Source organism: Pseudochaenichthys georgianus, chromosome 23, assembly GCF_902827115.2.
Source record: "Pseudochaenichthys georgianus chromosome 23, fPseGeo1.2, whole genome shotgun sequence".
Lineage (NCBI taxonomy): Eukaryota > Metazoa > Chordata > Actinopteri > Perciformes > Channichthyidae > Pseudochaenichthys > Pseudochaenichthys georgianus.
Window position 1 is genome coordinate 24,333,356 of NC_047525.1, and position 16,438 is coordinate 24,349,793.

Below are 16,438 nucleotides of genomic sequence, written 5' to 3' on the forward strand. Positions count from 1 at the left end.
CATATCGGACGCAAATCTGGATCAACTCCGTAGTTCCCCGTTTTTAGAGATTTGGGTACGGAGGAAAAGAGAGAGGGTTTATTTTCTGACGCTGCGTGACACACCGGGGACACGTGGTGACGGAGAGAAGACATCAGAAAGTGCTTTTTGCATGATAGGAGACCTTTAAACATCAAATATAACAGACTTTATATTATATTATATATTATATTAATTATATATGATTTGTTTATGTATATTTTCCTCATGTGCAATATTTAGTTTTTTACTAATTCAAAAAAACATTTCCTTAATAATTACATTTTTTTGAATGAATAAATAAAATGCACAGATAATGTAATAAGTGTGTGTATGTGTGTGTGTGTGTAGGACCCGGACGCCCCTCTCCGGCAGCAGCGCCCCCTGGTGGATCTGGACAGAGAGGACGACGCTCGCCTGATGAAGAACCTCTTCACGCTGATCAGAGCCGGGATGACCGAGGAGGTAAAAGAGAGACGAGGATTCTGGGTCGTTTTATATTTACATATTTAAAGAAAAAAAACTGGTAACATCAACAACTAGGGCAGCCCCTCCTTACGGGGGATAACGGCTGCTCAGCTGCGTCAGAGGGCGAAAGGTAAACATGCAGGGCGAAATTATTCCCTGACATATACAAAAGTCAAAATCAACTTTACTGTCAATCTTTCCGTTTGTGTGTACAGACGGGGAGATCGAAATACCGTTTCCAACAATCCAGAATACAAAAACAAAGATATATAGAAATGTGTATATACTTTATATTAGGGTTGCCAGAAACTGACCATGATCAAAATCGATTATTCGGCAGCCCTGGCGAATAATAATCGATTATTCGACCGACTAAATAAAATAATATATAAATAAAATCGATTTTTAAAAATAATATTCGATGATGGAGACTGTAACGAATAATCGAATAATCGCTGGCATCCCTACTTTTTATACAGCTGGTAAGAACTGAACGATCTTGACTTACTGGTGTGTCATTTCAAAATAAAAGCCCTCTCAAAGTGTCGTTAATTTAGAGAAAATATAAAGATATTTTGCCATTAAGCTTTAAAATATTGATATATTATTTACTATCCACATCCCAGGCTCAGAGGCTGTGTAAGCGCTGCGGTCAGGCCTGGAGAGCAGCGTCTCTGGAGGGATGGAAACTCTACCACGACCCCAACATGACCTCAGGTAACCCCAGTGTGACCTCAGGTGATAAACAGTATGTTAGTGCAGGGGTTACCTTCATCCTCCTCTTCCTCTTCTGTCTGCAGGGAGTGTGGCGCTGCAGCCGGTGGAAGGAAACCCTCAGAGAGGAATCTGGAAGGCCTGCTGCTGGAGGATGGCTGAGGAGGTAACACACACACACACACACACACACACACACACACACACACACACACACACAACTCAATTTCGTTGTTCGGATAATCGTTTTGTTTGCTTTTCCCTGTTTTTTCCCAAATTGAATTTATTTAAATCTCCAATCTTCGGGGGGTGCTAACACTTAACCATAACCGTTATCGTTTACTTTCTCCGTCTTTATATGTAGATATTACTTTTCTCCGTTAATCTCAGTCACGTTGTTTCCATAGCAACAACAACTTCCTGTCAACTGCGCCAACTCTCCTTCAAAATAAAAGCATGTCCATAAATAGGAAGCCAAGCCAAATTACACTTAAGACATATACAACTGCAACGAAAGTAACCAACACGATGCGATATCCTTTTCAATTTCAAAGAACACAAATTGAGTTACATTCACAAATAACTATGACACAACAATACTGTGGAATAACACACTGTTCATAAGATGGATGTGTGAAGACTGTAGATCTGAAAGTGCTTTCAAATGTGCATTTCTAAAAATGCAAGACTGTGAATTATTGAGCTTATTAGATTTGTACCCCAATCATTCTTTAACACCACAACATAAACATTTCTCTTATGATCAGGATGCTTTTTCATTTACTCTTACATTAGATTATATATTTATTTATTTTTTAATAATAGAGCTTTAGGAATTCGTCGAAAAATCGATTAATCCTCAGAATAAACAATCATTTTATTTGTCTTTGCATGGCAGTAAAGCCAGTAAAAAGACAAGTAATGAAAAGTGTGTGTGTGTGTGTGTGTGTGTGTGTGTGTGTGTGGTAACAGCTGATTCAATCACACACACTCTGCCAGACATGCCGCTACTAGTCCAGGATGAGTCATCGTTACTGTCAAAATGAGCTAACGGCGCTAACCACGTGTTTTAATAGGAGCAGCTAAACAGATACGAGAAAGCGATCTACGCCAGCCTGAGCGGAAACCTCAAACCGGTGAGACTTTAGTTCTGTGTTTCGATGCATGTCAATAAAGTTGTATATGTGATGATTAAGGACTAAAAGACTGATCGTGTGTGTGTGTGTGTGTGTGTGTGTGTGTGTCAGCTGCTGGCGGTGTGTGAGTCGTGGGAGGACTGTGTGTGGGCGCATTTCAGAGTGATGGTCGACTCTCTGGTGGAAAAAGATCTGGTGTCGTCGGGGATGGCCCACCAGGAAGTGGAGACACTGCCGCGGGAATACCTGGAGGCCAAGTACGACACACACACACACACACACACACACACACACACACACACACACACACACACACACACACACACACACACACACACACACACACACACACACACACACACACACACACACACACACACACACACACACACACACACACACACACACACACACAGTCCCTTAGCTACTTCTTATTAAATAAACACACTCTGTCTCTCGCTGTGCAGCTGGACGATGGAGAAGGTGTTCGAGGAGCTTCAGGCCTCAGAGTTGAAGGTGAGATTTTCACATCAGCTGTGATTTGTGAGTCACGTGACTGAACACACACTTAAAACAAACCTCTGTGTGTGTGTAGAGGGTGTTGGAAGAGACAAAGGAGCATTACCACGTCATCCAAAAGTTTGTCATCCTGGGAGACATCGACGGTAAGACACCTTCGAAGAGAAATCAAATTTAAAACGTAAACATTACTGATTTTCTTTTATTCTTTGCCTTTCTGTCAGGTCTCTTGGAGGAGTTCTCTGATTGGCTGACAGACTCTAAGCCCCTCCCCTCCCACCTGCTGCGCTTCATGACTCACCTGCTGCTGTTTTACCGCTCTCTGGGTTTGGCTCTGAAGGTAAAAGTAGACGATTGTTATTCAAACCAATTAAGTAAAATCTGTAGCGTCGTGGTTTCAAATGGTTGCTTGCTTACTCTTACCCATACTGATATATCTTTATATTTTAGGACAGAGATGGTTAAAGAACACACATCCTTTAGTCAAGTAGAAGCACAGATACTCGTGTTTAAAAAAAGTAGAAGTACAGGTATTTGTGTTCAACATGTGAGAAGTAGAAAGTACAGATATTTGAGTTCAACATGTAAGAAGTAGAAAGTACAGGTATTTGAGTTCAACATGTAAGAAGTAGAAAGTACAGGTATTTGAGTTCAACATGTAAGAAGTAGAAAGTACAGGTATTTGTGTTCAACATGTAAGAAGTAGAAAGTACAGGTATTTGTGTTCAACATGTAAGAAGTAGAAAGTACAGGTATTTGAGTTCAACATGTGAGAAGTAGAAAGTACAGATATTTGAGTTCAACATGTAAGAAGTAGAAAGTACAGGTATTTGAGTTCAACATGTAAGAAGTAGAAAGTACAGGTATTTGAGTTCAACATGTAAGAAGTAGAAAGTACAGGTATTTGAGTTCAACATGTAAGAAGTAGAAAGTACAGGTATTTGTGTTCAACATGTAAGAAGTAGAAAGTACAGGTATTTGAGTTCAACATGTAAGAAGTAGAAAGTACAGGTATTTGAGTTCAACATGTAAGAAGTAGAAAGTACAGGTATTTGAGTTCAACATGTAAGAAGTAGAAAGTACAGGTATTTGAGTTCAACATGTAAGAAGTAGAAAGTACAGGTATTTGAGTTCAACATGTAAGAAGTAGAAAGTACAGGTATTTGAGTTCAACATGTAAGAAGTAGAAAGTACAGGTATTTGTGTTCAACATGTAAGAAGTAGAAAGTACAGGTATTTGAGTTCAACATGTAAGAAGTAGAAAGTACAGGTATTTGAGTTCAACATGTAAGAAGTAGAAAGTACAGGTATTTGAGTTCAACATGTAAGAAGTAGAAAGTACAGGTATTTGTGTTCAACATGTAAGAAGTAGAAAGTACAGGTATTTGAGTTCAACATGTAAGAAGTAGAAAGTACAGGTATTTGAGTTCAACATGTAAGAAGTAGAAAGTACAGGTATTTGAGTTCAACATGTAAGAAGTAGAAAGTACAGGTATTTGAGTTCAACATGTAAGAAGTAGAAAGTACAGGTATTTGAGTTCAACATGTAAGAAGTAGAAAGTACAGGTATTTGAGTTCAACATGTAAGAAGTAGAAAGTACAGGTATTTGTGTTCAACATGTAAGAAGTAGAAAGTACAGGTATTTGAGTTCAACATGTAAGAAGTAGAAAGTACAGGTATTTGAGTTCAACATGTAAGAAGTAGAAAGTACAGGTATTTGAGTTCAACATGTAAGAAGTAGAAAGTACAGGTATTTGAGTTCAACATGTAAGAAGTAGAAAGTACAGGTATTTGAGTTCAACATGTGAGAAGTAGAAAGTACAGGTATTTGTGTTCAACATGTAAGAAGTAGAAAGTACAGGTATTTGAGTTCAACATGTAAGAAGTAGAAAGTACAGGTATTTGAGTTCAACATGTAAGAAGTAGAAAGTACAGGTATTTGAGTTCAACATGTAAGAAGTAGAAAGTACAGGTATTTGAGTTCAACATGTGAGAAGTAGAAAGTTCAGGTATTTGAGTTCAACATGTGAGAAGTAGAAAGTACAGGTATTTGAGTTCAACATGTAAGAAGTAGAAAGTACAGGTATTTAAGTACAGTAACGAAGTATTTGTACTCCACTACTTCCCACCTCTGGATGAAGTTAAGTTGCTTAATTTGGACTTTGCTGACCTCTTCTCTCTCAGGAGGAGGTGTGTGTGGACGTTCTGAAGGCGTACGTTTCCCTCCTGATCCGGGATCAGCAGACCGACCTCGTGGCGAATTACGTGAGCCAGCTTCCCTCTGAACTCGGCACCATTCAATACGCCGCCTTTTTAGAGACCGTCACCCAGCCGGAGATCCGCCCACGCTGCCTGCAGCTCGCCACCGATGCTGGTGAGACAGAAACACTGAGACATCATTATTAAAGGTCTCCTATTGTACTGTTTCTCATCAGTATATCACAGGTCTCCGATATATCCAGAGCCTGTCTCTGATTGGCTGAAACACCAAACAGATCATTGCAGCATTACCCATAATCCCCTCTGTTTCAGCCCTGTTTCCAAAGTGCTGATTCTCTGTCTGTTACTTTAGATGAAAACAAGGAGCCCCTCCCCACGCCCCTCTGAGAGACATCTGGTTACAAAGAACTCAATGGGGGGGGGGGGTTACCTTGTTGCTGATTGGCTAATGGTTACACAAGACAACACATCGTTATGACATCATCAAGTGACCAAAATCTGATCAGCTCATTTTCAGACAGGTTTTTATAGAAATGGATCAAAAAGAGAGAGAATCTTTGTTCCTGAGACTTTCAGAGTCTCTTTCCACAGAGGGGACACATGTTGATGTAGAAGAGACACGGAGAAGAGGGGACACATGTTGATGTAGAAGAGACACGGAGAAGAGGGGACACATGTTGATGTAGAAGAGACACGGAGAAGAGGGGACACATGTTGATGTAGAAGAGACACGGAGAAGAGGGGACACATGTTGATGTAGAAGAGACACGGAGAAGAGGGGACACATGTTGATGTAGAAGAGACATGGAGAAGAGGGGACACATGTTGATGTAGAAGAGACGTGAAGAAGAGGGGACACATGTTGATGTAGAAGAGACACGAAGAAGAGGGGACACATGTTGATGTAGAAGAGACACGAAGAAGAGGGGACACATGTTGATGTAGAAGAGACACGAAGAAGAGGGGACACATGTTGATGTAGAAGAGGGGACACATGTTGATGTAGAAGAGACACGAAGAAGAGGGGACACATGTTGATGTAGAAGAGACATGGAGAAGAGGGGACACATGTTGATGTAGAAGAGACACGAAGAAGAGGGGACACATGTTGATGTAGAAGAGACGACACATGTTGATGTAGAAGAGACATGAAGAAGAGGGGACACATGTTGATGTAGAAGAGGGGACACATGTTGATGTAGAAGAGACACGAAGAAGAGGGGACACATGTTGATGTAGAAGAGACACGAAGAAGAGGGGACACATGTTGATGTAGAAGAGGGGACACATGTTGATGTAGAAGAGACACGAAGAAGAGGGGACACATGTTGATGTAGAAGAGACACGAAGAAGAGGGGACACATGTTGATGTAGAAGAGACACGAAGAAGAGGGGACACATGTTGATGTAGAAGAGACACGAAGAAGAGAGGACACATGTTGATGTAGAAGAGACACGAAGAAGAGGGGACACATGTTGATGTAGAAGAGACACGGAGAAGAGGGGACACATGTTGATGTAGAAGAGACACGGAGAAGAGGGGACACATGTTGATGTAGAAGAGACATGGAGAAGAGGGGACACATGTTGATGTAGAAGAGACATGAAGAAGAGGGGACACATGTTGATGTAGAAGAGGGGACACATGTTGATGTAGAAGAGGGGACACATGTTGATGTAGAAGAGACATGAAGAAGAGGGGACACATGTTGATGTAGAAGAGACATGAAGAAGAGGGGACACATGTTGATGTAGAAGAGACATGAGGAAGAGAGGACACATGTTGATGTAGAAGAGACATGAAGAAGAGGGGACACATGTTGATGTAGAAGAGACATGAAGAAGAGAGGACACGTGTTGATGTAGAAGAGACATGAAGAAGAGGGGACACATGTTGATGTGGAAGAGACATGAAGAAGAGGGGACACATGTTGATGTAGAAGAGACATGAAGAAGAGGGGACACATGTTGATGTAGGAGAGACATGAAGAAGAGGGGACACATGTTGATGTAGCAGAGACGTGAAGAAGTGGATTTTGCATAGTAGGTGACCTTTGACCTTTGACACATGTGTAGGTCTGGATGTCGCCGCGATAACGAAGCTGGTGGTGGAGACGGTGAGAGAGAGAGAGGAAACGGAGTTCACTCACCACAGCCAGACGCTGGAGACAGGAACCAATAAGGTACAGATTTAAATACAAACACTCACCGTAAATATCTGTAGCTAAAACTAAATATGAAGAAATCTACGTGATTAAGTCAAAGGTTTCATTCATAAAAACTGTATATAGTTTGTGGAGAGTCTTATGTGTAGAAGTGGGAGGAGTTACTGTGATGCTCTGCTCTGATAGGAGGACCTGAGTAAGATCGACGTCATTGATTGGCTGCTGTTTGACCCCGCCCATCGCGCAGAGTCCCTAAAACAGTCCAACGCCATCATGAGGAAGTTCCTGGGTAATTATTTCTGTTATATCTAACAAGCCTCTCTTAGCCATTTTGTTTCCATCTTCCTGTTTTCTTTTCATTTATGCATAAAAGTGGAAACACAGAAGATTCTCAGAAAATCTTGAAATATGCAAAAAGTTGATGTCTGATTTAAAAGCAACATTTGAAAACATTCAGCCATATTTCTTAAGATTCTGTCAAAATGCGCAATATTTGAATGTAACGTAAATCACTGATATGGCTGCATCTCACTTCGGTTAAATGGATTCCTTGCGTCCTTCACTTGTGTCGTTTCCCTGCGACTAGTCCCTCCCACCAGGGAAGCACGGAGAGACGCGAGGAAACCACGAGAAGCAGGGAAATGAGTTTCAAGAGCAATGGGACGTCCGTTTGTGAGGACGCCGCACAGCTGATCGTCTGACAGCAGCCAGATCAGTGCATGCGCTGCATCGTCCAATCAGTGAGCGATACACAATAAGGGGGCGGGGCGAGTGTCTGAGGATTTCACCGGAGGATGGTCTGGTCGTTCCTCGATTATCGCTCGTCGATCCTAAGGCCACTGGGACGCTACTCAAGATGGCGCAGACAAATCAACTTCCGGTGATACCGAGCCCGAGGAGCGAGGAAATGAAAAATAACCGAAGTGAGACGCACCCTTGGAGACAGTCATTGACTCCGTGTCCCAAGATGCATTGCGTCTGTCTCTCTTTCTTCTAATTATTTCTATGTATTTCTTAGTTTTCATATTTGACAAGCCTCTCTTAGCCATTTTGTTTCCTTCTTCTTTTTTCAATTTATGCATAAAAACCTAAGTGGAAACACAGAAAAGAAAATCTTGAAATATGTAAAAACTTTCATCCATTTTGCTCAAAATTCATTTAAATTGTGATATCTGGATGGTTACCTGGCTTCAGTCTTTGACTCCATGTACCATGATGCATTGCGTCTGACTTCCTGTCTGTCTGTCTGACTTCCTGTCTGTCTCTCTTCCTCTCAGCGATGCAGAAACACGACGCGGCGAAGGCGGTTTTCTCCAAAGTCCCCGAGGACTCGATGAGGGAGATTTACTCTCAGTGGTCGGGGGTCGGACAGACGACTCCTCTCCCCGCGGAGGACGAGAACTCCATCAGAGAACACCTGTGCATCAGAGCCTACCTGGTGCGTCACCATGGTTACCACATACAGAAAAATATTCGAGCGCTCTCCCTTCAGTCTGTTCCACAGGGATCAATAAGGTTTACTGATCTTGATGTGTCTTGTTGATGTTCCCGCAGGAAGCCCACGAGGCCTTCACTGATTGGTTCAGCCACAGCAGCTCCGCCCCACAGAAACCAGCACCTGCTCCTGAGGCCAAATTCACCGAGAGAGTAGCCAATGAGATGAGAGAGAAGGAGTACCAGGTAGAAACACACACACACACACACACACACACACACACACACACACACACACACACACACACACACACACACACACACACACACACACACACACACACACACACACACACACACACACACACACACACACACACACACACACCGTTTATATCTAGATTGCTTTTAGTACACACAACTATCGCTCTCGGGGTGGATGCCCTCTCAGCCCCGGTCTGGCGGAAACACTGATTTGAATGATAAAACATTATATTAAGTCAAACTCTAAATCATTTATCCAAGACTATTATTGTGTGTGTGTGTGTATATATATATATGTGTGTGTGTGTATAAGAGCTGCAACAATTAGACTAATTAGAATAATCGCCCAACTATTTTGATTTGACTTTTCGTGCAAAAATGGCAGATAATGCTGTTTTTACCCCGAAACTTTGAGATTTCCTGCATTTTACATCATATTAAACTAGGGCTGTGCAATTAATCGTATTTTAATCGCGATTACGATTATGGCTTGCGACGATTATGAAAACAGGATAATTGACAAAATACGATTATTTAGCTGGGTGCGCGTTCGCCCCTCCCTAAAAGCCCACTCGGCCACGTGGGAGTGACATGTGTTGTGAGTGTTCAGCACGAGTGAAGATGTCGGAACAAGAGCAGCAACTCGTTAAAAAGAAGGGTAAAAGTACTTTGCCATTACATTTCACATCGCTAAAGATATGTGCCCAGTTAGCACTGTTAGCAACCAGGGCTTCAAGCAACTTGTCAACACGTTGGACAAGCGTGACGCGATGCCGTCTCCTGCCGTCCTGCGCTATATGACAAATGCCGTGGGGAAGTTGAGAGAGATGTGGCTTCAGCCGACTACTTTGCCACCACAACGGACCTGTGGTCGAGCCCAGGGGTGTGTTGAGAGTCGGCGAGGTCCTGATAATTTATTCCGGTAAATTACTCTGAGCTACTAACTGACCTGACCGAAGTTCATGAGTCTATGTAAGTTTACTGCTTGGCTCAGATCCAAGATCTCACCTCTACTAACTCCCCGAGGAACCAGGTTCAATTACCTGCTGTTTCAATTCAGACAACTCTTTTTAATCTGTTTAAGCGATCCCGAAGGATTTTGGTATCAGTAGTGAGGTGGGTTCCTACCTATGTGTGTGTGGCAGGGTGCAGTCTCACCTTTGAAGCAGGAGAGGAGAGCACAGACTTTCTTTAAGTTCCCAGTCCAAAAGGTGGGATCAGTTTATTTGAAGAAAAAGTAGGTCCAAACCAATACAGAGTCTTTACCTTTTAACACATTATAATCATACAAAACATATCATGCTGGGGTTATATTTTTCATCTAAAACCTTAATTCATATTCATTTTATTCCTGTACGTTTCTAATAACGCCTTCCAGGTCGATCTAAATAGTCATAAGATTCCTGTACGTTTCTAATAACGCCTTCCAGGTCGATCTAAATAGGCATAAGATTCCTGTACGTTTCTAATAACGCCTTCCAGGTCGATCTAAATAGTCATAAGATTCCTGTACGTTTCTAATAACGCCTTCCAGGTCGATCTAAATAGGCATAAGATTCCTGTACGTTTCTAATAACGCCTTCCAGGTCGATCTAAATAGTCATAAGATTCCTGTACGTTTCTAATAACGCCTTCCAGGTCGATCTAAATAGGCATAAGATTCCTGTACGTTTCTAATAACGCCTTCCAGGTCGATCTAAATAGGCATAAGATTCCTGTACGTTCTTAATAACGCCTTCCAGGTCGATCTAAATAGTCATAAGATTCCTGTACGTTTCTAATAACGCCTTCCAGGTCGATCTAAATAGTCATAAGATTCCTGTACGTTTCTAATAACGCCTTCCAGGTCGATCTAAATAGGCATAAGATTCCTGTACGTTCTTAATAACGCCTTCCAGGTCGATCTAAATAGTCATAAGATTCCTGTACGTTTCTAATAACGCCTTCCAGGTCGATCTAAATAGTCATAAGATTCCTGTACGTTCTTAATAACGCCTTCCAGGTCGATCTAAATAGTCATAAGATTCCTGTACGTTTCTAATAACGCCTTCCAGGTCGATCTAAATAGGCATAAGATTCCTGTACGTTCCTAATAACGCCTTCCAGGTCGATCTAAATAGTCATAAGATTCCTGTACGTTTCTAATAACGCCTTCCAGGTCGATCTAAATAGTCATAAGATTCCTGTACGTTTCTAATAACGCCTTCCAGGTCGATCTAAATAGTCATAAGATTCCTGTACGTTTCTAATAACGCCTTCCAGGTCGATCTAAATAGTCATAAGATTCCTGTACGTTTCTAATAACGCCTTCCAGGTCGATCTAAATAGGCATAAGATTCCTGTACGTTCTTAATAACGCCTTCCAGGTCGATCTAAATAGTCATAAGATTCCTGTACGTTTCTAATAACGCCTTCCAGGTCGATCTAAATAGTCATAAGATTCCTGTACGTTTCTAATAACGCCTTCCAGGTCGATCTAAATAGGCATAAGATTCCTGTACGTTCTTAATAACGCCTTCCAGGTCGATCTAAATAGGCATAAGATTCCTGTACGTCCGAACAACGTCTTCCAGGTCGATCTAAATAGTGTTATTTCTTTTATTCCTGTACGTTCTAATAACGCCTTCCAGGTAGACCTTACCGAGAGCCATCTAACCCAGCTCTGAGGGCCAGAGCCTACCGGGAGAGAGCATACCAGGGGTTTCCCCCTCTCTCACCCACGAAATCCAAAAAAACAGTCTTTTTATGCTCAAAAAACCGGATAGAAACCCCACAAACACCTCCTCTATACCCAACCAACATATTCTATTGGCTCTGGCACAAGACACACCTTCCCATGTTTGTGAAAAAAACAAAACATGACTAGACATATTCTATGGCTATGACATAACCACCCTTTTGAGGCCTCAAGATGTTTCTCCTTAAGGCCGGAGCCCCCTCCCTGCAGTGAGAGGAGAGCGAAGAACCTGCCCACTCTCTTATCGGAGAGTAGGGCATAAATCATTTTAGGCCTTACACTCAACTTAACAAACCACTTTGTTTATGCTGTAAATATAGAAAAACCTCAAATATGAAGCATTTTCATTATGGGTTATACAAGAATATAATTGATTACAACTAACTTTCGTTTTAAGTATTCAACATACTATGAAGCTGTCAACACCCTCTTTTTAAAACGCAAAGTTATCAAACAGCAACAACTAAAATTGTACGCATACATACATATTCAAAAACCATCAAGAAGCATAATGGGTTCATACAAGAATATGATTGATCATATATGATTTATAATTAACTTTCGTTTTAAGTATTTACTTCATACTATGGAGATCTCAACAGGTGCCCAACCAGTCGATCGCGAGATGCGTCTAAAAATAGAACAACAATATTCTGTTTTATTGTTAATGTCCTGTAACATAATCTTCCTGTGCCAGAATAATGCACTTGAACGCATCAAAGCTTTGTGATTGGCCGGCGTGACCCCATGTGTCGGGCCGTGGCTGAGGGTCTTCAGTACAGGTGGCTTGTCACCTGCCTGCGCTCATCTCTGAAACCAGACCATGTCAACAGGCTGGTGTTTCTGGCAAAGCATCTTTAAGAGATGACATGAGCAGCCCTACCAGCATTGGCCATGGTGGCCTAAACATTTTTATTTGGTCTTAAATTGTAGTTCAACATTTATTTCCTGTTACTTCTGGACCATGAGAGTTGGCCAGCCTTCAACGTTTAACTGAGTGGAATATGTTGAATATGTTTTACCAACATGTGGCTATATGTTAAGGAGTGTTCAGGTTGTGACCGTGCACTGCAACATATTTGATTTAATTTATTTTGGTCTAATTTATTTTTATTTATCATATTAATAATATATGTTTAGTATGCTTTTGGAAGTGCGCTCCAACATATTTGTTGATCTTGTTTATTGGTAAAATATTATTTGTTTTAAAGTTCAATAAATGGTCAATGAATAATCGTCAAAATAATCGTGATATCAATTATTGACCCAAATAATCGTGATTATGATTTTTGCCATAATCGCACAGCCCTATATTAAAGTGAATATGGCATTTGTACTGAAAAAAATGACATTTCAAGAATTCACCTTTTTAAAATGAAGAAACTAGGATGAACACTGTTCTTTTTTCTGGCATTTTAAAAGACCAAACTATTAATTGAGTATGGAAAATTGTATTTAGTTTGTTTTGCTGGTACTATGACTTAAAACGACAATAATACATTAAATGTTTTTCTGCGTGATAGTCGTCCCTGTCTGCCTGGTCTGGTCGTCTGGACGTTCTGACTGAAGATGTGAAAGAGAGAATCTACAACGTGCTGCTGTTCGTCGACGGCGGCTGGATGATCGACAACAGACAGGTAACTGTTTACGACTCGATGAAGACATTTATTAACATATTATCCCAGTGAGTGAATAAGAAACATAAGCTGTGTTTCGTTCAAAGGAACCAGAGGTTTAATTGAGTTACTGTAATAAGTCCCTATATTTTAATTGTTTAGTTCTTCAGGTTTGTTTTTTTCTGAAATGTTTTTTTTTGCTTTCGTTGGATTATAAGAGTAATATATGAATCCAGTTTAATTGTTGTTATTGCAAACTACGCCTAAATATGTACAATCTTGACAAAGACGTGGCAATATGGCGTCAATATCAGCTACAGCCAGGGACAGGCAGAGTGGAGTTGAGCAGAGGAACGAAATCGACTGTTTGGTTGTGTTTTCAGGATTCGGAGGAGGATTCAGAGCGCAGCCACCAGATGGCGGCGTTGCGCTCGCTGTGTTTGCCTCGCCTCAGTTTCCTGCTGCTCAGCGTCCTGCAGAACTCCTCCAGACACCAGGAGGCGCTGCGGCTCGCTGACATCATCTCCTCCGACCAGCACCGCCTCTACCAGGTAAGAGTCCACACATCCTTTACTCAAGTAGAAGTACAGATACTTGTGCTTAAAAATACTCTGGTGAAAGTAGAAGTACTGACTAAACTTCTTTACTCAAGTAGAAGTAAAGAGGCTTTGAAGTGTACTTCAGTAAAAAGTACCCATAGCTAGCAGCTGCTTTAAAGAGTACCTGACCTCCCTTTATATTAATAGAACAATAATGTCATTGTTAGCTAATGAATGTTTCCATGGTGACCAACGGCAACATGACAACGTTTCCATTGGTCCCTCTTCTTTAGAGAAGACCAGGAAGTGATGGATACACGGATCGTGTTCCAACCAATAGGCACGCAGTGACTCTAAAGAATAATGACCACGCACCAACACACATTCAGACTAAAGGAACCAGCTGTTTGGGAAATGAGAGAAGTAGAAAGTACAAGTATTTGAGTTCAACATGTAAGAAGTAGAAAGTACAGGTATTTGAGTTCAACATGTAAGAAGTAGAAAGTACAGGTATTTGGGTTCAACATGTAAGAAGTAGAAAGTACAGGTATTTGTGTTCAACATGAGAGAAGTAGAAAGTACAGGTATTTGAGTTCAACATGTAAGAAGTAGAAAGTACAGGTACTTGAGTTCAACATGTGAGAAGTAGAAAGTACATGTATTTGTGTTCAACATGTGAGAAGTAGAAAGTACAGGTATTTGAGTTCAACATGTGAGAAGTAGAAAGTACAGGTATTTGAGTTCAACATGTGAGAAGTAGAAAGTACAGGTATTTGAGTTCAACATGTGAGAAGTAGAAAGTACAGGTATTTGTGTTCAACATGTAAGAAGTAGAAAGTACAGGTATTTGAGTTCAACATGTAAGAAGTAGAAAGTACAGGTATTTGTGTTCAACATGTGAGAAGTAGAAAGTACAGGTATTTGTGTTCAACATGTAAGAAGTAGAAAGTACAGGTATTTGAGTTCAACATGTAAGAAGTAGAAAGTACAGGTATTTGGGTTCAACATGTAAGAAGTAGAAAGTACAGGTATTTGGGTTCAACATGAGAGAAGTAGAAAGTACAGGTATTTGGGTTCAACATGAGAGAAGTAGAAAGTACAGGTATTTGAGTTCAACATGTAAGAAGTAGAAAGTACAGGTACTTGAGTTCAACATGTGAGAAGTAGAAAGTACATGTATTTGTGTTCAACATGTGAGAAGTAGAAAGTACAGGTATTTGAGTTCAACATGTGAGAAGTAGAAAGTACAGGTATTTGAGTTCAACATGTGAGAAGTAGAAAGTACAGGTATTTGAGTAGAAAAATAAGTATTGAGTAAAGTACTGATACCAGAAACATGTACTTAAGTACAGTAACGAAGTATTTGTACTCCTACTTCCCACCTCTGGTGAACACACACGTTAACTCGTTGATGCACATCAGGCAACAATATATTTTAAATCCTGCATCAAATCCTGTAAACTCTTTGTACATGATACACATATACACAAATATATGCCGTAAAATAAGACGAATACTATACTCAGTTTCTCACATTTATATTTTGTGTAAAAATTGTCTTTAGTTTTTTATTTGTTACAAGTTTTTGTAATGGCTACACCAAAGCAAGTTCCTCGTGTGTTTAAACCCACTAAAACGGATTTTGATTCTCTTCTTGTTGTCTTTTATTCATTGTTGTTTGTTTGTTTGTTTGTTTGTTTACTCACAGGTGTTCTCTAAGGAGGAGCTGAGGAGGTTCCTGCAGAAGTTGAGGGAGTCGTCTCTCGCTCTGTTGGACCGAGGACTCGACCCGCTGGGCTACGAGCTGCAGCCGTGAACACACGCACACACACGCACACACACACACACACACACACACGCACACACGCACACACACGGTGTCTGAATCACTCAAGTTTTTTTATTATCGTGTAACGTTTTTTCAAAAATAAAAGCCTTTGTTTTCCTGTACTTGTGTCGCGTTATCTTTATTTCAATTGGACTTCTTATTGCTGATTACTTAGAGCCTTCAAACGGCATGGTTGTCTCTTTTACAAGAAAAACCTGAACAATATTTTGAGTAGGTAAGTAAGAATTTATTTGCTGTTATATTTAAGACAAAAAAAAGAATTAAAAGAATTTTGAGCAGTACCATTTTGCTGTGTTTTAAAAAAAAAAATTATATTTGTAAAGTCGGCTTTAAGAAAATCCCTTACAAAACCGACGTATTAAAATAACGTATGAATAGTTTAATATACACAATATTATGTAGTAATATACATACACTACAAGTACATTAACAAATCCATGCTGTGTAGTATATTTATATAATAGTAGTAGTATAATATGAGACAAACATAATACTACTAAATTTGGATTGAGCACAATTCTTAAGTCATTATTTTAAGAAATGTGTCAAAATAAATTAAAGGGAGGTTTTTTATCGGACCGCTAAGTCTCCAGCTTGTATACATGGTGACTTTAGTTACATCCATGTTGACTGCTTACTAGTGGAATAAATAAACACGTGTGCAATATGTAAATTGGATAAATGTATTACTAATGACACTTGGAAAAACGTTTTAATTTTGTATTTTAATATCATGTGCATGCCCCTATGTGGGACGA

At 40.4% G+C, this 16,438-nt stretch overlaps 1 protein-coding gene across 1 annotated transcript in view; it reads left to right on the forward strand.

Moving 5' to 3' along the window:
* The window catches only part of nup107 (nucleoporin 107), a 24,880-nt gene extending 9,099 nt beyond the window's left edge, over positions 1-15,781 (forward strand). Inside the window, exons 12-27 of the mRNA XM_034112445.1 lie at positions 370-483; positions 1,113-1,203; positions 1,287-1,366; positions 2,277-2,336; positions 2,448-2,593; positions 2,804-2,852; positions 2,932-3,001; positions 3,080-3,195; positions 5,041-5,230; positions 7,153-7,259; positions 7,428-7,530; positions 8,519-8,679; positions 8,796-8,921; positions 13,200-13,313; positions 13,676-13,843; positions 15,540-15,781. Of these exons, the coding sequence (XP_033968336.1) occupies positions 370-483; positions 1,113-1,203; positions 1,287-1,366; positions 2,277-2,336; positions 2,448-2,593; positions 2,804-2,852; positions 2,932-3,001; positions 3,080-3,195; positions 5,041-5,230; positions 7,153-7,259; positions 7,428-7,530; positions 8,519-8,679; positions 8,796-8,921; positions 13,200-13,313; positions 13,676-13,843; positions 15,540-15,647 (1,803 nt within the window). The 3' untranslated portion in view covers positions 15,648-15,781. The remainder of the gene's footprint in view (positions 1-369; positions 484-1,112; positions 1,204-1,286; positions 1,367-2,276; positions 2,337-2,447; positions 2,594-2,803; positions 2,853-2,931; positions 3,002-3,079; positions 3,196-5,040; positions 5,231-7,152; positions 7,260-7,427; positions 7,531-8,518; positions 8,680-8,795; positions 8,922-13,199; positions 13,314-13,675; positions 13,844-15,539) is intronic.
* The last annotated feature ends 657 nt before the right edge of the window (positions 15,782-16,438 follow it).